Here is a 23,420-nt window from a genome sequence, read left to right on the forward strand (position 1 = left end):
CTCTTAGGTTCCACCACAATTCCTCTAGTCTATGACTTCATATAACTCTTTCTCCTTGGCCTTAATACCTTGAATCTTATAAGTACTAGGAGGGATGATTCTTTTAAGGTTGAATAACTGATTTACCAGCTCCTCTCTCTTATTCTTCAGGCTCCCAAACTTCTGATGGCCCTAAGAATGAAGGCTCTCCATAGTTTTAGAAAGGTTTATGACATTATCCCCTTTATGGCTAGCACAAGCCTTCCTAACAATATCAATACGATGACTATCCTACATCCAAACTTGCTCCAAACTGTTGATCAGGGCCGACCCAAGGCATAGGTCGAGGGTGCGGCAGCCTAGGGCCCATGCCTGTAGGGGGCGAATTTTTTTTTTTTTTTTTTAATTTTATAAAGGGGGCGTATATAGCAATACTTGGTTTAAAGGGGGTATATATAACAATAAGCGCAAAGAGAGCCCAACCATTTACCAAAACTTCAGCCCATTAGTCGTTTCACCTTTTTTTTTACAACCCATTAGCATTTCATTTTCACACCCCCAACCAGCGCTTTCATATTCTACCCCTAACATTTCATTAGCCAAAACGTAAAACTTAGAAATAAAATGTAAATCGCAGAAGCAACACGTAAAATACAAAATATCTACTCCTTCCCAAAGACCAAATATGTTTTTTTAGGATGTTTTTGGTTTATCAGATCGAAAGTAATCTGAATTTGTATTTCGATTTCATAATATAACATGATTTTCATCATGAAATTTTCATGTTTGGGATGACAATTTGGTCTTGTGCGATTTTTGATAAGTAACATATATCATATTCTATTGACAAATGATAAAAGATTTTCATGTAATTGGTACGAGGGAAGTGTATTTTATAATATTATGGATTTATGGTGATGAATGATAATGAAGCTCTGAGAAATTTTAGAGGTGGTAAATCAAATGAATTGTCAAATCAAATAATGAAACTTGTAAAAAGTTTGATATGTCTATTACCGTTTTACTAAGCTTTTTGGGTTTGGTTCGGCCCACCCAATTTTTTTTTGTTATTTTTTTTAGGACAAAACTTAGATACAATTCTTTAGGTGCTTTTCACATGGTTCTTAACTAAAAATACATTTTTTTTTTGGATATAACAAACTTTGAGAAAAATATGGACTAAAGGAAATTATAGTGAATTTAGTTAAGAACCATACCAAAAGTACCTAAGGAATTGTACCCAAGTTTTTTTCTTTTTTTATTAATAATATATAGGACGAGATGCATTTGACGCACGATGTTTTGGAGTGTCAGTATAGTTGAGATTTCAAAAATCGTATTATAGTGACTGCTATGATTAATGCATATCTCATTCACCGTTTATTAAAAAAATAATTGACCTATTATATAAGGGGGCCATTTTCTCAAATTTGACTTAAAACCAGTAAAATGTTAGGAACGGACCTACTTTTCATCTTATTCTTTACGGCCTTCCTTAATCTGATATTTTTATGGGTTAATTATGTTTTTGGTCCCTACAAAATTGAAACCTTGTAAGTTTAGTCCTTACTTAATTTTAATAGCATTTTTAATCCCTACAAAAAAAAATTTACTTATAATTTTAGTCCCTGCTAAAATAAATTTTGTTTAATTATCCTTAAACTCTTAAATTTTTTAACGATTCTTTTTATACAAGTTTAGAACACTATGAACGATTCATTTACTAAAATCTATAATTTTTTAACATGAAATAAATTAAATATGAATTTTTTAAAACGACAAAAGTTTAAGATATAAGTAACAAAAATATGGACGTAGAAATCAAATTTTTGCGATATTTTTTTCAGAGGACCTTTTAATAACGTTCTTAACACGCCTGTAAAAAATTGTTGAAAAACTTAAGAGTTTAAGCATAAATTAAACAAATTTTGATTGAGTAAGGACTAATATTGAGTACAGAAAATTTTTGTAGGGATTAAAAATGCTATTAAAATTAAGTAAGGACTAAACTTACAAGGTCGCCATTTTGTAGGGACCAAAAACATAATTAACCCTATTTTTATTAGCAATACAATCTAAAAGAACAAGGCAATGGGATCAGACTTGAATCTAAGCATATGAAAGTTAGAAAAACTAGGAAATCTAGCTCTCCATCCCTGATTAGCATACAAATCTGTCAAGCCTGAAAGTAATAAATTGATCATTTGCTTGATTTTTGGCCCAAGTGAAAGCATCCCCCTTTGTAACCTAAATCCTCCATATCACAAAGATTAAAAACATCACTAAGGCCATGAACGATATTAAGATCACCAAATATAAGCCATTTAGCAGAGTTTTCAGAGTAAAGATCCTTTATAAGATTACAAGTTTTTTATTTTATTTATCCTACTTATTAGGATAGCCATATATACCAAAATAACTCTCCAAACCATCTCAGCATTAAACATAATGTAAAATTAAAGAAATTATTAGAATAAAAAATAAAGATGTTTACATCAGGTTGCCAATGACCAATATTAACAAAGCTAGAGCAAAATTTATCTTTATGACCAATATCACACTCTACTTCAAAAATAAATTTAGTTAATCAGGAGAAGATCAATTTTATTAGGGATAAGTTAGTAAATGTATTTATTTTTAGGCAAATGTTATGTTGTTTTTGGATTTCCAAACTGTTAAATTTGAATCTCCAAATTCTGTCATCTACCGAAGTTGTTACTAGGTTGAGTCACGACCAGGTCGCTCTCTTTAAGACGTTTCGTGGCACTACCCAAAGTTGTGCAAGGTAGACTATCAACCACGCCGCCTCCAGGATAAAACAAGCCCAGCTACAACTGTTCGATTAACTACTGCACTGTAGATAAATCGTTCGAGAATTACACCCTCAAAATATGGCTCAATCGTTTGATCGAAGCCACTCGATACGGTACGTAACCGCTCTATTCGAAACCGTTCAAATTAATATGGTATTATTACCATTCTATTATGGTGCTGAGACCACTCAAATATGGTGATACCACCATTTCTCCTTAAAATTATTAAAATAATATATATACTGTTAAGATCATTCTTTAATATGATCTTAATAGCACTCTATATTCCGAAGAATCATATATTATCGAAGGGAATATGAACCTAAGACAAGGGACTATGGTCTTAAGAACACTCTTAATACCGAAGGGACAGAAAGGAGTAGAAGAAGAAGAACGATTTGTTAAAATCGAAAGGGAGAAGAGAGAAAACCGCACAGGAAGCATCAACTGTGAGATTTTGGTGTGAAGAATGAGTGGGGCGAGCTCTCCTTTTATAGGCAGAGTTACTTGGGGATTAAGTTTGCTTAATCCTTAAGCAAACGCGTTTTACGCGTGACTTGGGGATTAAGTTTGCTTAATCCTCAAGCAAACGTGTTTTCTTAATTGGAAATATCCGGAAGCTTCTGGATACGGGTTTGGATCGGGTCGGAATGTAACACATCAATTTGTTACGCGTAACGCTTTCGTATAATGAAAAATTAATTAATTAATTAATTAATTTAACATTTTAAAGTGACAAAAAAATATATATCAATTTTTTTAAGCGTTCACCCGTTCACAAAATTAGGTACCCCAAGGGCACACCCTTAGAGGTCACTTTTTCCATATATAAACACTTACTAGTTGGGGTGACCCTTCAATGTGGGACATTTTTAAGTCACACCCACACACTAGTTTTTTCATAGTGTTTTTCTTTCCAATTTTCTTCACTAGAATTAACTAGTGTTCCAACAATCCCCCACTTGACTTCAAAATGGTTTCGAGAAATAACGTAAAACGTTTCCATAAGATTTGCTAATATACAAAGGTGTCTCCAACAACTTGAACCTTTGCATAGTGGAAGGTATTCTGATTTAACAAGAGTTGCTTACAGCATTGAACTCTATCTCAGACATAGAATCCACACACAAACCTTTTCATAGGTGTATTCTAAAAGCCCGTGCGTTTTAAGGCCCTGCACGTGTATCCCGGTTTTAACGAATGCTCTAGGAATTCTGCCTCGAAATTCAATAGGATCGGCCTAAGTTCCACATTCGTATAGGTGAGTCTATCAAGAGTACTCCTGTAGCTGTGTACCCCACTCAACATAGAGTATAGATCTCATTAAGAGTTACTATTACCTCATCCTTCTTTCGCTGCAGGATCATGCTTTCTATATTCTTTATCTCATAGCATGTTCTACCACTTCATGACTTGTTTTTACCCATTGAACCTATTTCTTGGGATCTCCAGTCATTTAGGTCGGGTTACCATCACTTGTGGGCTATAGGCATTAGTCCCATCCTACTGGATGTTTCTTGGACTTTCTCTCTATTAAGTCCTTTCGTCAAAGGATCAGCTAAGTTTTCATTCGTACGTACAAAATCAACTCTAACCGCTCCATTTAGAGATACACTCTCTAATCGTGCTATGTTTTCGCCTTATCTGTCGTCTCTTACCATTGTAATAACGATTCTTAATCTTTGCAATAGCCGCGGTACTATCGCAATGAATTAACATAGCCGGTAACGGTTTCTCCCTTAAAGGGATTTCAGCTAGCAAGGATCTTAGCCAACTTGCTTCTTCACTAGTTTTCTCTAGTGTTCTCATCTCAGATTCATTCCATAGTGGACTGAGTCAATATCATTTGTTTTAACAAACAACTCCTCTAGTGATGCTCAATGTGCAAACACTAGTCGCTAAATATTCATCTGAAAGATGTTCTATTTTATATCTTGTACCATTTAAGTACAATATGTTACTCCTAGTGAAGTAATCTTAGAGTCATAGTCTTCTCATGACTCTTTCTATAGCATGGCAATGCTTTCCATCCGTCTACTAGTAAACTTGCACAAGAGTTTCACGACATCGACAATGTCGGATCTAATACATTCAGTGGCATAGCTAAGTGCTGCCAATGATGCTCGTATATTCTTTTTTCTAGCTCCATCTCAAGTGTTCTTACACTTGGATCATAATATGTGATTGCAAGTTTACGGTGAAATAATTACATTTCTTTAAGATCTTCTCAACTTTGTGAGATTTATCAAAAAAGTTATCTTTTCTGATCTAGTAATCTTGAAACCAAGAATTACTTCAATTTTTTTTTTGTTTAGGTCTTTCTTATCAATGTTGTTGATAAACAATGATTTCACATAATTCATAACATGAATCTTTAAATCAAATATGAGCAAGTCGTCTTCATAGAGACATATGATCGTGCAAATATTATTTGTCACTTTCATTCACTTTATACTCATTCGATAACATTAGAATGTCAAATTTTTCATGCCATTCCTCAGGAGTTTATTTTTTCTTGCCATAATTCAGCATCCATTAAGGATATAGCTTTTTAAGGCTTAATGGATCTTCTTCCATTGTATAAACCAAGTTCATACTCTTTAGCAATTTTAGCTTTCTTACCTCCTTGAGGTTCTATAACATCTCGTACGATGTTTTCATAACTGTTTCATAACTATTTCTGATAACATGAATGTGATCAGATTTATTGCCCCCACTAGTTCTTAATTTTAAAAAGGGAAATTTAATTTGCCCCCACTAATGTCGTGCTCCCATTAGAGCCCCCACTAGTGCCCCCACTATTCTTTAGTTAAAGGGGTATATATTTACATAGAATTCGACATCTTTTAAATTCTATGATCACTTTAACATTTAGGTCATAAAACCTATATGTTTCGTTATTTATCGCATACCTGATGAATACATATTCATAGGCTCTACTAGTGAGTTCAACTCTCTTGGGTTCAAAGTCCGAACTTATGTCAGACAATCCCAAGTTCAAAAAATAAGACAAGTTGAGTTGTCTTTTCTTCAAAAATTTCTTAATTAGAATTTTTGTTCTTAGACTTGGGTTCTCTATATAAATTTCAATTTTTGTTATAAAAATTGAACATATCAAGCATATCAATTTTATTTTCCAAAATTCACAGTCATCAATAAATATGATAAAAATATCATTTTATCATTTCTAATTTATGTGTCATCAAATTAACACATATCATAATTTATTATGTTTAGAGATTCAATTCTCTAAATTCTGATTTATATGAACTTTTGGTTCATATATCTTGACTGCAATAAATAAAATTGTTTAATTATATAACTTTGGAATTAAGTCCAAGTTACTCAAGTTTAAAATTAAACACTTGTTCGTGATCAATTTTGATATGTCAAATATTTAAAATCACACAACTAATAACATAGAAGAAGAATTTAATTTTTAACATACCATCAAAGTGCAATCTTTTTCCACAAGAGTGCATGGTACACAAGTCTCTCTTTAAGTCTGAGTCAACTCAGTCTTATTCAATAGAAATCTGAAATTCAGATTCTTTCTTAAACATAAATAGAATTTCACAATTCCATTTATTTTCCTTATTGCATATTTACAAGTTTGGATTATGTAAAACGATCGATGCATATGTTTATCAATTCTTGTTAAAGATTTGAAAACCAGTACGTGATATCAATGTTTAAAAGAAAACAAAACACTTTTAGAATTCACCATAACAAAATAACAACCTTGCATTATTTTATTTTCTGCTCCAAACAATTTTTTATGTTTTGTAACAAACTAAACTTGTTTGGTTCTGTAACAAATAATTTGTTTTGTAACAAATTATTGTTTTCATCAAACAAATTTTTTTAGTAACTAATAATTTGTTTTGTAACAAATTATTGTTTTCATCGTTTCATTCGAAAGATGTAAATCTATAGCTTGATTTATCCTTAATGTATCTAGGGACAACTTAACCTCAATATGTAACTTCTTCGGTAGACATAGCAGATCGAAACGTCTTAAAAATGTTGTTTTTGGATTTCCAAACTGTTAAATTTGAATCTCCAAATTCTATCATCTACCGAAGTTGTTACTAGGTTGAGTCACGACCAGGTCGCTCTCTTTAAGACGTTTCGTGGCACTACCCAAAGTTGTGCAAGGTAGACTATCAACCACGCCGCCTCCAGGATAAAACAAGCCCAGCTACAACTGTTCGATTAACTACTGCACTGTAGATAAATCGTTCGAGAATTACACCCTCAAAATATGGCTCAATCGTTTGATCGAAGCCACTCGATACGGTACGTAACCGCTCTATTCGAAACCGTTCAAATTAATATGGTATTATTACCATTCTATTATGGTGCTGAGACCACTCAAATATGGTGTTACCACCATTCTAACTTCTCCAAAACATGAATATGGCACTACGACCACTCAAATATGGTGATACCACCATTTCTCCTTAAAATTATTAAAATAATATATATACTGTTAAGATCATTCTTTAATATGATCTTAATAGCACTCTATATTCCGAAGAATCATATATTATCGAAGGGAATATGAACCTAAGACCAAGGGACTATGGTCTTAAGAACACTCTTAATACCGAAGGGACAGAAAGGAGTAGAAGAAGAAGAACGATTTGTTAAAATCGAAAGGGAGAAGAGAGAAAACCGCACAGGAAGCATCAACTGTGAGATTTTGGTGTGAAGAATGAGTGGGGCGAGCTCTCCTTTTATAGGCAGAGTTACTTGGGGATTAAGTTTGCTTAATCCTTAAGCAAACGCGTTTTACGCGTGACTTGGGGATTAAGTTTGCTTAATCCTCAAGCAAACGTGTTTTCTTAATTGGAAATATCCGGAAGCTTCTGGATACGGGTTTGGATCGGGTCGGAATGTAACACATCAATTTGTTACGCGTAACGCTTTCGTATAATGAAAAATTAATTAATTAATTAATTAATTTAACATTTTAAAGTGACAAAAAAATATATATCAATTTTTTTAAGCGTTCACCCGTTCACAAAATTGGGTACCCCAAGGGCACACCCTTAGAGGTCACTTTTTCCATATATAAACACTTACTAGTTGGGGTGACCCTTCAATGTGGGACATTTTTAAGTCACACCCACACACTAGTTTTTTCATAGTGTTTTTCTTTCCAATTTTCTTCACTAGAATTAACTAGTGTTCCAACATGTTAACTTGTGCCCTCAAGGGCACATGTTAAGGAACTTATTATAGAAATATATATATTAAAAGTCGTGCAGTCAACTTTTTTAAAGTTAAATTATCATGTTTTCCAATGCAAAATTTCTCATTTTAGGTTTCTTAACATGTGCCTTTGGGGCACAAGTTAACATGACCCTTATTTTTAACATGAATTGAAGAAAATTAAATGAACTTAACTATCCTTTCGTGGTAGTAAGTTTGAAAGTATGTACCCTCCAGCTTCAATCATACTAGTAATTCATAAACCAAAAAGTAAGTACATGCATTTGTTTTGCCTCAATTATAAGCAAATGCAAATAATTGCGTTAATTATGTACTAGTACAACACTTATAATATGATTATAATATGATTGAAGGAGTATTTAATTGATTTTGTTAAGATTTTCATTTAAATCACGGATCATGAATTATAATGTCAACACACTCAATATTTTTTTTGAGGAAATTGTCAATACTATCATTAATATCGTGTTACGAAATAAAGGCATTGGCTGGCTGTAAAGTACAAACAACTCTTACAAATGCATTGATCATGCATATGCACACAAACGTCAACGACAACTTGTTCAGAGCTACGCGTATAATTTAAGTAAGGGAAATGGTCCAAGAACTTTTTCCTTTGATTACACAATAATGAACATCAAGCTTGTTAGTTGTATGATATTACTAGTACTAGCAAAATTGGTGAAGTATTAAATTTTACTATCCACCAACATTTGAAAGACACCGGCAAAGCACATGGGTTTTGGAAAGCACATGGGCTTTGGAAAGGCAATCGATGGAACTAAGTTATGGTTTTTTCTAGGCTATGAAGAATTATGAGTATGGATGAGAATAGGTTAGGCCGAGCTAGACTTTGTAAGGTCTGAGCATGGCCTGCCAATTTTTTTGAAGGCCTAAGACTGACCTGCGGCCTGTTATAGGCTTACTTTTTAGGCCTGAGTCTGGTCTTCTGAAAGCCTGATACGGCATGCTAGCCTGTTTAAAAGCCTATTTCATATGAACATATTTAAATCAACAATGTGATCTAAGTGTAAATAGACCATCAAACTAATATATCAATTAGATTAAACTCTGTTTTGATAATCAACATGAGTTTTTAGGGAATTTGAATATATATTGTATCATATTTCAGTTCTAGTTTATAATAATACATTTAAATATGCAAAAAATTAATTTATACTAATAAGCTTAAATTACTGAAAAAGTTAACACGTTTTTATTTTAATTCAAAGTACAAAATATAACATAATAATAAATAATATTATTCATATTTACTTAAATAGGCCGGCCTAATAGGCTTTTTGAATGACCTGTAGCCTGACCTATTAAGCTAAATATGCTTTTAAAAAAGCATAGGCCTTCTCTATTTCAGAAAAAAGCCTGGCTTGGCCTGGCCTGTCATAGGCAAGGTCGTAGGCCCCTGTAGGTCGGCCTGACCTATTCCCATCCCTAATTATTAGTAATAAATTTGTTATAAATATATGTTATCAAATTACCTTTGTTTATAGAGATATTTAATGTTAACTTTTCATATTTGTAATAATATTGATAATAATAATAATAATGAGGGGTGTATTTGGAAAAAAGAGTAGTAAATGCATTTAAAAATTTATAGATAGCCTTATATTTAGACACAATTTTTTCTTTTTAAACTTGTCTTATAAAAAGGAACGAAGGAAGAAATAGAATTAAATAAATTTTTATATATCTTGAAGTTTGGTTGAGTTAAAAAAATGTTTGGTTGGGTACTTGCCGGTACCCGCAAGCAAAACTCATAAAATTTGGTTTGATTTTTAAATAAATTAATCCAAAAATATGACATGCCATTGACTAATTGGATGATATGATATATACCTAACCAAATTGTCCTATATGTAAATTTGCAAGTGATGTGAAAGTTAGTTTGTAGATACCACTTGCTAATTTACTTATGTTGCTAACTGTAATTCGCTAGGGTAAATACAGACAATACTTTGGTGACATTAATGTCACCGTGACATTAAATCTTGGCCATTGCTTTGGTGCCATTGCCTTTGTGTTGTGTTGTGTTGTGTTGTGGTGTGTGGCCATGATTCAATGGTATGGTGCCATTAATGGCACCAAAGTGCCACCCGGTAAATACCCACAATTCTTCAAATGTACTTTACACCTCACCTTACAATATTTGTACTTGTAATTTTTTATATATTAAAAATAAATGATATTCATTTATTCAAATTAAGATATTACATTAATACAATACAAATATGCTAAAAATAAAAAGTACATCAATACTATACAAATTTGCTAAAAATAAAAAAGGATAAATGTGCTAATATATTCCAACATTCATGCTAATAGCATAAAACAATACATATTGAAGGTGAGAAAAACACAAAAAGTGGGTTAAAATTTGAAAGTATGTGTTGGTTTTTTATGGCTTCTTTTTCTGAGTGTTAAGATTTGATAAGAATCTGAGGTATACAGATTCTGATACATAGTCTGAATACAGCGAATTAAGTTCAGAACACAAAGATAAAGATAAAGAGACAGAGAAAGAGAAAGCAGACACAAATCAATTTTATACTTGTTCGTCCTACAATCCAGGCGTAGTCCAATCCCCTTGCAATTCCAAGAGATTTCACTATAATCACACATGATTACAAATTGCTCAAGGACACTACGAAAATACTTCTCTTTGCTCAAGCACAACTGTAGAGACTCTATGCTTAAGCACACCTGCTTAAGACTTCTGCTCTAGGTCACTACCGAAAGACTTCTATTCAAGGACAACTCCAAGAGACTTCCCTTTTCTTAATCACAACTGACTAAGACTTTCCCTTGCTCAAGGACAACTCAAAGAGACTTCCTAGGAGCTCTAGGTTTCACCAAGAGACTTACATGCTCAAGCACGCAGGCGAGAGACTTTCTAAAATGTTTGCACAACTGCAAACAAGTTAATTTGTTCATACACTAAATTTAACAAATGGTAGTGTAAACTGAACAAATGAACAAACTCCTTAAAATTTCTAAGATATAAACTTGAAAATAAATCGTAAGTGTTTTGCGATATTTGATTTGACAGAGTAATGACATAGTACAATAGCAGATTCTTGTTACTTTTTCTTCAGGTCTTCAGCTCCTTATATAGACAGTGATTTGAGAGACGTTGGAGAAGAATGTCAACACAAATAAAGTCGTTGAAAATCTTTGATCAAGAGCGTTGTCCCTTTGCCAGATATGGATAATTCCGTTGGAAAGTCCTTTGAATTTCCTTTGCTGAAAGAAGAATCATTCGTTGCATTATCTTTGTTCTTGAGATCTTTTGTCTAGTTGCACACATAGACAGAAGAAGACAAAAAAACTGCTCTATCAGATACTATGATAGAGACTACTCACATAATAAGACAAAAGCTTACGTGGATTATGGGTCCCTTAGATCCAAGGATGCCAGTCAGCTTCTATGTCTGATGTCCTACAAAAAATTTGTTGAGATCACTATCCAACTTCATTAAGGCATCATTCTTCTAAGAATGTTGACTTACGAATGATCTTCCTATAGATCTTCTACCAAAGTCTTCTAAGCTTCTCATGTTCCTTCTGATGCTCTTCATATGTTCTTTCTTCATGATAGAGATTATGCACACTTGAACATATGTTAGTATTCCAATTGTTCTTCAATAATTTGGTATCATCAAAACCTTGGAAGACTTGTATGAACCATTTATGTTCTAACACATAATTAAGCCTACAAATATAACCATATTCAATAGTCCAAAATACTCATGCTTTCAGATAAGTAACAATGACGACATTAAACTCATTAATTGGATTGAAGCTGATTTGATAATCTAAACCAAACAAACACTATAACAAGGCGGAAAAGCAAAACAACGTTGCACAAAGAAAACGAACAAAAAATTGTTGCACTAAGATGAAGAAATCATAAAAGAGAAAACTAAATATATGAGATTATTTAAATAAAAGTGAAGGATAAAGCGTTTTAGGTGGTAATTTTTCGGGACAAAAATTGACCCTAAATCACCTTCTATTGGCGGATGAAGGAGAAGAAACTAGGGTTGTAAAGAATGGGTGGTGGACTGGTGGAGAGGGAGGGAGAGAGAGAGAGAGAGAGAGAGAGAGAGAGAGAGAGAGAGAGAGAGAGAGAGAGAGAGAGAGAGATATTTTATTTCTTGTAATTGCTAAATACCCAAATACTTGTCTATATGTTATAACTTGCATTTTTTGTCAAGTAGTCTAGTGGCTACAATTCATCTTTTAAGATGAATAAGTGAGTGTCCGAGATTCGAACTCTGACTCATGCATATAATTCGAACTCTGACTAATGCATATCACAATGCATTATCTCTACTAACTAAGCTATGCTCAAAAGAACAATAACTTGCATTTTAATCAACGCGCTCAATATTTATTTTTCTAAAAAAAATCCCCATTTTGTAAGGTCTAGCTTAACGGTTTATGTGGTTGGATTGAACACTTATATGGGTTGAGATTCACCACCTTAGAGAGTGTGTGTGAGAGAGAGAGATATTATTTGACTTATAGTTGAGTTTTGAGAGAGTATTTATGATGTAAAATAAGGCAATATTTGATCATAAACCTTAATCTTCCTTTCAAAAAAAAATCATAAACCTTATTTTTACTGGCCTCCAGGAAAAATAAAACCTAAATATTACTGTCAAGAAGCACCGACAAGGCCCACTCAATTCCACACCATGTTGGAGTGAATTTAATGTTCCTAACAAAAATATATGTCCCCAACTGTAAAAGCTAAAAAGCTTGCCATAATCTCTTCCTTTCTGCAGCTATATAATTGTCACATTTCAGGAGTTTCCCATATCCACTCATTCACTTACACACACATACCACATTTTATAATACTTACATTATATTTTGTTGTTACATTTCTTGCTTCAATTAATATGGCATCTAGGGAAGTCAATATTGTGAAGTGGATTATGAATTTATGGGTAATGGTGGTGGTTATGGGTTTGTGGAGTAGTAAGGTTGAAGCTGATCCTCAAGTACCTTGCTACTTCATTTTTGGTGACTCTTTGGTAGATGATGGAAACAATAACAATCTTAATTCTTTGGCCAAAGCTAATTATCTTCCTTATGGGATTGACTTTAATGGTGGTCCAACTGGAAGGTTCTCCAATGGAAAAACTACTGTTGATGTCGTTGGTGAGTTTGCTCAAGTCAAATTAGAGTGATTGATGTCCATTTTTTTATTTTTTTTTTGAAAGATGATCGATGTCCATTTTGAAATGTTAATTTTATATTTACCTTTTTTTGACATAATTTTTATATATACTTAAGAAGTTTATAATAATTTGATTAATAAAAAGAGGTTTATAAAATGGTTTTCCTTTTTTCTCAAAAGAAGATGGTGTTCCTTTAAAATTGATTAAACTTTATATACATTCTTATTTACAGTCTGCTTTAAAAGGGACATGCAAATATTAAAATAAAATTATATAGCTTTGTCTTGCTATTTTAGAGTTTAAGTATCATCATTATATAGCTAGCTCCAGTGAATAAAACATTTTGTTACTTGAAATGTTGTCAATTAACTTTATTATAGTCTATGAATGTATCAAAGTTAAAAAGAAAATATTTCTTGTGTGTTTTTCCTAATAAATCATTTTGATTATTAATTATGTTTTTCATTAGTTAGTTTAATTTTCAAATGCATATTTTCTTAGTCGGTTTAGATTATAAAATAAAAGACAATCAAATAGATTTTTGCAATTACAATACGTTTTCCTTCTAAAAGTAGACTGGCATGCATTACAATCTATCATTTATCAATCATATCTATTGACTAGTAATTTTTTCAAAATAAATATATAATGAGTTGGATTAGAATATTAAGCTACATGAACCACTCCTTAAAAAAAAAAACTACAAGAACCATTATAGTCTTTTATTAGTTAGCAATGAAACTAAAAGATTATATAAAAGGTTTTGCTAACAAATGTCTTAATATCATTATTAAAAAAAATTAAAAAAATTATCTTAAAAATAACTATATAATTTAAACAATATCTTAAAAACACTCGTAAGCATTTTTCTTAAATAAATATAGAGTGAAGTGTATAAGTCGGTGAACAATAAAGCATTACTCCAACGACTGTTTATTTTGTCTCTATCTTGTTTCAATTACTCCACATTAGTTTTGTGCCTACCCCAATTTCAAGCACATGGAATTGTTTGACTTCATTTAGTTCGTAATTTATGATAGTCATCTGGTATATGTCGTTCTTTAATTAAGAGCTAAAGGGTAAGGTTTTAATTTCCAATCACAATCATGTTGTGGCTCCATCACAAATCTTGGGTAAAAAATTACTAATATAACCATAAGTTTATTTTTTGGTGAACATAATTCAGTTGGCAGAGACTTGCGATCTGCAGAGATTGATGTTCAAATTCTGAATTTATTACTTTTTGACCTCAGTCAATATGCTTCTGGACCAAAAAAGAAAATTATAGTTATATTACATTGTATATAAAATTGACTCTAATTTAATAGTTATGTTACTTTATATATACATGCATAAATCTTGTGTTGAAATTTGACAGCTGAGCTTTTGGGATTTGAGGGCTACATATCTCCCTATTCAACAGCCAGAGACCAAGAAATACTCAAAGGAGTCAATTATGCTTCTGCTGCTGCTGGAATTAGAGAAGAAACTGGACAACAACTAGTACTATTTTTTTTCTCTATGCTAAATTTAGTGGCACATAATCTATCAAGTTAAATAGTATACTATTTTTGCTCTAGTAAAATGAGTAAATATTGCTTTTCAATTCATACTTCAAATAATTATTTATATAATCTTGAGAAAGCAAAAAAGAAATATTATTTTTTAGTCATGATTTATGAAACACGGACACTCCTCGGATTAGGCGTGTCCTGATGTTGAACATGTGCCGTGTTCGACACCGACACATATAATTACATTGAATTATGTGATTTTCTTAAATTATTAGCTGTGTCGTATCCGGTGTCTGTGTCTGTATCCGTGTTTCATAGGTCATGATCATCTTGTATAAAAATACAGCCCTTATAATTGTCAATATGACGTGGTGACAAAAACAAAATATTATAAGGACTAAAATCAACATTTGATTTTACCTTAATTTCTTTTTATCTTTGTTTGATAATAACCATATGAATAGTTTCTAAAATAGTTCATTATTTCAACTTGTAGGGAGATCGTATTAGTTTTAGTGGACAAGTACAAAACTACCAAAAGACAGTGTCCCAGGTGGTAAATTTGCTTGGAGATGAGGATACAGCTTCAAATTATCTTAGCAAATGCATCTATTCCATTGGATTGGGTAGCAATGATTACCTTAACAACTATTTCATGCCTGCATATCCTAGTGGTAGACAGTTTACACCACAACAGTATGCTGATGTTCTTATTCAAGCATATGCTCAACAACTCAGGGTAATTATACTATGTTTACATTTTCACTCTTTCATCTTGTTTAGCTAGTTTTCATTGTATTACACGACTTTGTCTAACATGCACAAATAAAATGCTTTTGAATCACCATGGAATTAAAAAGTCACATCATATTATATGACTTTGTTTATCATGCACAAACAAAATGGTATTGCTAATAAATTTTATACTTTAAACTTATTTGGCTACATTATTATTTTTGCACATATTTAATTGCATTATTATAAACTAGAACTCAAATAGGATATCATATATAGCCAAATTCTCTAAATTGTAATATTCAACATCCAAAAAAGTTTAATCTCATTGTTCTATTAGTTCGTCAATCTATTTAAACATGTACTCCCTCCAGCCACATCTATAAACAAATTTTGCTCTATCAGGTTCATTGAACAGCTGATGTATCTTAGCAAATTTAGTGAACCTGATAAAACAAATTTGTCTTATAAATGTAACCGAATGGAGTATAGTATTAATACATATTTAAATACATTCAGAAAAAAAAAACTTTTAAACAGCTAACATGTCATATCAAGCTTTCGAAAGGTCAAATTCAAACCTATTAAATAAGGCTATGCCAGACTACATACCAGACTTAGGATTTAAATTGCCTTTGACAGACTACATGCCAGACTTAAGATTTAAATTTTTAGATAGGTGAAGCTTAGATCTTGTAAAGCCTAACTCGGTCCAACCTATTTCCACTCCTATTTTAATTTTGGAAAAAACTCAGAAGCATTTGCTTATAGATGCTTTGCATGTGGTTCTTTACGAAAAATACTCATAACTACCAATGATTTCTCAAATCCACAAATTTCTCAAAGTTAGTTACAAGCATAAAAAATAAATTTCATGTGAAGAACCACGCAAAAAGCATATAAGAAAATACATTTTGTCCTTTATTTTTTGCTTTTGTAAATACAAGATTGATAATCTGACTAATGAAAAAAAAATTATGCTATTAGAAGTTTAATTGTTTTGTTGGGTTAAAAAAAATAGAAGTTTAATTGTTGTGTTTGTGACTTAGATTTTGTATAACTATGGAGCAAGGAAAATGGCTTTATTTGGCATTGGTCAAATAGGTTGCAGTCCAAATGAATTAGCTCAAAACAGTCCAGATGGTACCACTTGCGTTGAAAGAATCAATTCTGCAAACCAATTATTTAACAACGGATTGAAATCTCTTGTTAATCAACTCAACAATGAGCTTTCGGATGCAAGATTCATCTATGTAAATACTTATGGTATCTTTCAAGACATCATAAACAACCCATCATCATTTGGTAATTATTTTTGCCTTAAACATTTTCTAGTTATAATTTTTTTTTCTTTCTGTAATTTTCTTGATAGTGTGTTTGTTTGTATAAGGAAGTTTTACGGGGTAATTCAATTCTTTAATATAAATTACTTCGTTTGGAAATTAGTTTTGAGAATTTTCAAAAAGTAGGAATTTTATGAAATAATTTTTAAAGCTAAATTTTAAATACCATCTAAATGTTGTTATGTTCCACCCTCAAGTATGAGACACCACCTTTTAAAGTATTGTCCACTTTGAGTCGTTGAGAGTGTGCCTTCACAGTTTTGTCATTTACAAAAAGTGTCATGTTGAATTGAGAAGTGTGGGTGTTGTATGCAAACTACATTTGATCTTGATTCCTAAGCAATGTGAGACTTTAAGTTGTACCAAAACAGTTACCCCTTAGTAGAGACTAAAGGGAGATTTTATAGGCCCGCTTCCCAGTAGAGTCGTCAATTGATCCGCAAGGACTTGAGATATTTGGTATATGGTGTAGATGACTATGACTAAGAATGCTCCGAATACGCAAGGTATTTAGGATAGACAACAATGTACCTAGAAAAGACCATGAATTAGCCTTGTATAGTGAGAGATTAGGGTTTATGAGTCCTTTACACTTACCCAAACAATTGTCCTTTAGCGACACATGTGAGTAAATTAGAATATGTTGTACTTGGATATGATATAACAGCTCAAATCAGCTATGCGACCTTGATTCAATTGATTTAGGGTTAGCCCATGTTATTATACATACATGTGTTAGCGTCTTAAGGCAACCAGCTCTGTTGACTGAATGGACCTTGACACGGTCTGAAACAAATGCTAATAATTTGAAATTCCTTCTTTACTTTTTTTTTTGGTGTTAACCCTTCGGTGGTTCAAGGGAAAAGAGCTTTGGTAGTTCAAAGTTCAGACGTGAGGTAAATATAGTTTGATAAAGAATTGTTTCATTCAAGAATCGAACTCGAATTCTCCCGAATAGTTTGTCCTTTTGTGAAACTCATTAACTACTTGAGCTCAATTATTTGACATTCATTCTTTACTTTTGAAAATGTGAATATCAAATTGGTTTTTATATATGTTTTAATTTAAATTCCGTAGATTTGATGAATCACACATAAGTCCCTATTGACTTTTCTAATTTGGCAGCTTGATCCTTATAATTTTTAAAAATTCATCTAATTTAACCCTAAACTTTTCAAAAGTTTCAAAATTTAACCATTTCATTTTTTATAGTTATTTTTTTTTTCAAATACTTTTAAAATTTAGAAATAAAGAGAATTCAATTGAAAGCATTTGAATTTAATAGAATTTTTAATTACATTGTCCAAATAAGAGTTAAATCTTGACAAAATTTTTGCTCATTTTGTTTATGTCTTAATTTTCAGGCATAAGGGTTACAAATGAAGGGTGTTGTGGAATAGGAAGAAACAATGGTCAAATTACATGTTTGCCCCTTCAAACCCCATGTAGTAATAGGAATGAGTATCTATTTTGGGATGCATTTCACCCAACTGAGGTTGGCAACACTATAATTGGTAGGAGAGCTTACAATGCTCAATCTGAATCAGATGCTTATCCTATTGACATCAATCGCTTAGCTCAAATATGATGATGAAACTGTAATTGTGGTATTTAAGGTTATTGTTGAAACATTTTTTTTTGTTGGTGATTGTTTGTTGTGAGACTTTACTTAGTGTTGTGATGAATTTTTATGCCAAAGGTGTACAAGAGGTTTTTGTTTTGTTTGGGTGGCGTAAAGGTGTACAAGATTTTAATATAGGGTTTGGATCCACATCCAAAGAAGGAAAGCCAAAAACCACCAAGTGTAGTTTCATGAAAAAACACATGAAGCAATCGTGTCATTGTGGAAACAAACACGCTATATAGTGTAATTTGTCATAAATTTTGTTATGATTTTCTTGTTGATGGTATAAATATAATGGTACTTATTGGTGGATGAAATTTTCATCCAAATTTAATTAAATTAGAAGGAATTATTTGCTATTAGAGTTTTTTGTCTATTAATCTGTCGACTATAAATTCATCTTTTAAGATGAATAAATAAGATGTCCGAGGTTTGATTCTCAGCCTTTACATATATTATACAATGTCCGTACCGATTAAATTAAGCTCGCGGAAAATTTGCTCTTATACTTCTATTGAAAAAAATGTTAAAACACTACAAGAAAATCACTGATTTGCTACAAGAAAAGTCATAGCTAATGCGCAACTAATTTCTAGCAAAGCTCATTTAGCCATCAATTAGTTGTGATTTTGCTGTCAAACTGGCCGTAGCATGGATTGGGCGGCAAATTACCTAGCAAAATATTTCCTAGCTAATTCGCAACTAATATATAGAAATTACTAGCTATTTTCAAACTATTACCTAGCAAAATGCTATTCAAAATTTAAGTTTCCTAACTATTTATATTAATCTAATTTTATTTTTTTAGCGTTTCTAATGAAAAAAATGATTAAACTAGATTGTGAAGAATATTCTTAAAATGTCAATTACTAGTCGATAAATAGGCATTTGATTCACAATTACTAATTACTAATTATTCTAGAGATGATTAACCATCATCTCTAGAAAGCATCTACAAACAAGGGGGCAAAAAAGCCCCAAATTATGTCAAAATTTGAAACTACAAACAAAAAAATCAGAGAGCAAGTAGATCATATGTGTGTATCAGAAGTAGAACTCTGCTTGTACACCAAAAAATTGAACAGCAGTGGCAAATACCACATGTACCTCCCCTCACTTGTACCTCTCATAATCCTTCTTTCCTCTACTGCACTGCCCTCACTTGTTTCATCATTGATAGAGTCAATTGTTTCTCTACGTGAGTCTAGGTGCCTGGTAAGTATCAAAAGCCATAATGATAACAGACTCGGTGTTAATAAAATTACTTTGAGAAATACATAACTGCATATAAGAGAGCTAACCTTATAAGGGCGAGGGAGATACCCAACTGGTCTTGGAAAAGAGCCATTAGCTTTTTCTTGTTCGCAAATGCATTCCACCCAAAACAGCCAGAGTTCTTCATAATTCATGATTAGATGATTGTCAACATCAGTTTCAAAAACTGAATTTCTTTAGAAAAGAATAAGTAGCACAGATACTTTAGTGACCATTTATGACAAGGAATAACTAACCTGATTCAGGGGATGCTTTGGAGTTTCATATTCAGCAGCCAAATTATTACCATACCAGTCCTGAATTTCTATTTCTACGTTGTTTTGACAATTTCAAAAGCCAAGCCATAAGTAATCACCAAGTCAAACAAAGAACCCGTGATGCGCAAGTGTCAGTCTATAAAGTGCCTAAGATTAAGAGAGAAGAAATGTTAAACCAGAAAAACTTTTGAGATGAAACTTTTCTGACAGTTTTGTTATCCCTAATATAGTGTGTGCAAAACCTGAGGTCAACCGCAGCAGTATAGTTCAGTCTGGACAATGAGAATCAAATCTTGACTTTAAAGGATTATTACTAGGATGCACAAAATATGGTACTTGGATACCTGAAACATGTTAGAAGCAGTCAATAATGCCACCCTCTGAAACATATGACAACATGATTTCTCTCATGATTAAGCAACCCAACAAGCACAAGAACAAAGGAATCAACGAAGAATGGGGCGAGGGAATCAACATTTTCCTTTTCAAGTTTTACTTGGTATGTCTGTGGCTAGAATGACATTTGGTTATAGATTTTCCTTTTCAATTATGATAGAGAATAAGAAAGCTAACTAGAGAGAATGCATTTTCGGAGGACCCTAGTATCTAATTTCCTGAAACCAACACAAGAGACCCTAGATTTGCATGGAAAATGGAATAAACCCCGGTAAAATGCAGAAAACCAAACAATCAAAACGACCATATGCTCAGATTTCTAGACTAGCTGGAAAAGACAAAATTCATAACCTGGCCTTAAAAACTATCACGCAGTATATTTAAGCTCTCATGTTAATATCAAAATGATATGGACTATATTCAATGGGAGTGCTGAAAACCGTAACCTGCACCATATGCTCAGTTATGCTTCTGAACTAATATAGTATAAAAACCAAATGCAAGGCAACAATGTCTACTACCCCTGTTTTGTGGATACATTGTATAGTACACTTGTTGTGCCTGTGAAGCTAAGACAAAGGGCTCATTTGAATTAAGCCTCGATTTGGGCTTAACGTCGACTAATCCATATCTCTCATCTACCTTAACTCCATTAATCAGGTCAAACCAAAGACACCGTAAAAGAAGTACCTTATTTTGAGCTCCTAAATACGAATAGTTCCATAATAGTCTATATCATTCTCACCTTATAAAGTTTAGGACTGTATGTCATTGTTAATCATTGATAACTACCAGCAGTCACATTGTTAATAAATTTTAATAATAGTCCATATATTCGGCACATGCATAGAATAACATAAGTAAACATATAAAACATCCTCATGTCGCTAGGTCTGCTTTGTAGCTAGAATAATATAATGCTTACTGTGATATTAAGCATATTTTGCATGTCTTATAAAAATATTCTATTCTATGCCATAGTCACATAATTGGTAATTCGCTTCGGTACGTGGTATGAGTTCGGGTACGCGGTACGCGACATAAGAAGAATCTGATACGTGCGGGGGTATAGAGCTTCGGTACGCGTTGGTACGTGGGGGTATAAAGTGAAATTTTGAATTTATATTTATTTTGAAAAACCAATATAAAATCTGGGCCAAATTATTGGGCCATTCTTTTTTCTTTCAGAATAGTTGATTAAAATTCATTGTGGGCTAAACTATCCAAGCCCAATAGAAAATATGTCCAAGAGAAACCTTAACTTCATCCCCTTCCTCCTCCCAAACTAGAACAACCGCCACCTCCATTTCTTCATCCAATTTTCACTCTCACAGAAACTTTTAAACTCTCACAATCATCAGCACTCAAGATCTAAATCTAATTCCTATCTTCATCTTCATAAAAATTTTATCGGTAAGCTTTTTTTCCTGGATTTTTCTTCTGGTACTCTTGGTACCCTTGTTCCGGCTAATTCGCAATGGCGGATCCAGCTATGCTTGAGGGTGTGCACCTGCACACCCTGGATCTTTGTTATTTGTACCAGTACTCTTAGTTTTATTGCTATATGCACACCCTGAGATTTTAGTTTTGCACCTCCTCACAAGACTATGCCAGTTTAGCGTGACTGATATTAACTGGTGTGTTTAGTGCTACTAATTTTCCCATGAATGACGTGTTTAATGCTGATAATTTTCCCATAAAAATGACTTTTAATGTTATTTACTGTAATTGGTAGACTTTTAGTTTTCTATAAATGTATTAAGGCTCATACATATTTATTAAATACTAAAAAATATGACTAGATCAAATTTTGGTAACCATTTTTTTTTTGGTTACAATTTTTGGTAACCATATATACATATATATAAAAATTTATAATTTTAATATTAATATTAATTATTAAAATTAAAAATTTTGCACCCCTGACTCAGGGTCCTGGATACGCCACTGCTAATTCGTACACGAATCCGAGCGAATCAGTACACGAAAGTACCGCGAATCAGTACGCGCGAACCAATTCGTGGTTCTCCACCAAATCCGACGTATTATGTAACTCTGTTCTACGCATTTAAGAGAAAACGTAGTGAAAACATACTTTACTGCTAAAAGGAAGAACGCGTCCAGGAGGCAAAAACTTCAACAATATATCTCTTGCTTCATTGTCAGGGCCAAGACCAGTTTTCTCATCACCGCCAAAATATGTAACAAATACGATCTGACGGTAATTTATACACCTACAATATAAACACCAGATATATAGTCATGCAATATATAAATTGAGGAACTAAATAGCTGCCAACTTCTGCATTTGAGCATATTGATAACAAGATAAACACCTAAAAACAGATTCAAATTTAATGGAACATTCTAATCAACTTTATCTTTCAATCCAAGGCACAAAACACCTTCATAATGATTTTACCAAATTATACACTTTTAATTAACAAACAACATAAGACATATAATTCAAGAAGAGAGATATGAAACTCCAACTGATAAAACATACCTTCATAAGAAGTTCTCATGCCCAGCTAATGGCTTCTTCTTTGAAGTAGTCACCAAAGGACCAATTTCCAAGCATCTCGAAGAAGGTGTGATGGCAAGTGTCTTTCCCCACGTCAAACTTCAATTAATCATTCTTTCGGCTAAAACTTAACTAACAAAAAAAAATCTCAATTCAGAAACTTCAATTAATGAATTAGCAGCAAAGAAAAAAGAACTCACTGAAAGCACTCCACCAAAGAAAACAGATAAGATAACACAATTGAACCAAGAAAAATTAAACAATAATTTCAGGATAGATAAGATATCTATATTATTATGTAGATATATAGATATTGCTCCCTAGCACGTACACCATCAAAATTCCTTTAAAGAGTTAAAATATTATAAAAAAAATGATTTTTCCTTTTTTTTTCTTTTGAGGGAAAAAAATGATTTTTCTAAATTGTGCGGTAGTATGACACATTAACTGTCTTTTTTTTTTTCTTCTTATTAATAACTTACTTTTTACTTATTTTATAGATCACTTCATTGTAATAT

General features: G+C 32.3%; 1 protein-coding gene and 1 long non-coding RNA gene across 4 annotated transcripts; one reads left to right on the top strand and one right to left on the bottom strand.

The window, feature by feature from the left end:
* Window positions 1–12,866: 12,866 nt before the first annotated feature.
* On the top strand, window positions 12,867–18,808 carry LOC146936204 (GDSL esterase/lipase At1g29670-like). The gene is made up of 5 exons (XM_085751190.1): window positions 12,867–13,214; window positions 14,613–14,737; window positions 15,245–15,487; window positions 16,533–16,788; window positions 18,191–18,808. Exons 1-5 carry the CDS (start codon window positions 12,953–12,955, stop codon window positions 18,412–18,414), a joined length of 1,110 nt encoding a protein of 369 aa, XP_085607316.1. The 5' UTR covers window positions 12,867–12,952; the 3' UTR covers window positions 18,415–18,808.
* A 491-nt stretch (window positions 18,809–19,299) lies between these two features.
* Window positions 19,300–23,178, bottom strand: LOC146936205 (uncharacterized). 3 transcript variants are annotated; one of them, XR_015030505.1, is made up of 6 exons: window positions 22,885–23,178; window positions 22,474–22,612; window positions 20,225–20,326; window positions 19,962–20,129; window positions 19,752–19,846; window positions 19,300–19,662 (listed from the first exon to the last, which is right to left on the bottom strand). It is a non-coding gene; the product is annotated as an uncharacterized LOC146936205 (long non-coding RNA). The 3 variants fall into 3 exon arrangements; XR_015030506.1 differs by having other exon boundaries at window positions 19,962–20,326; window positions 22,885–23,034; window positions 23,103–23,174; XR_015030504.1 differs by having other exon boundaries at window positions 19,962–20,326.
* Between the last annotated feature and the right edge of the window lie 242 nt (window positions 23,179–23,420).

Source organism: Medicago sativa, chromosome 3 (genome assembly GCF_051527215.1).
Source record: "Medicago sativa cultivar Bolivia chromosome 3, Bolivia_mono, whole genome shotgun sequence".
NCBI classification, from domain to species: Eukaryota; Viridiplantae; Streptophyta; class Magnoliopsida; order Fabales; family Fabaceae; genus Medicago; species Medicago sativa.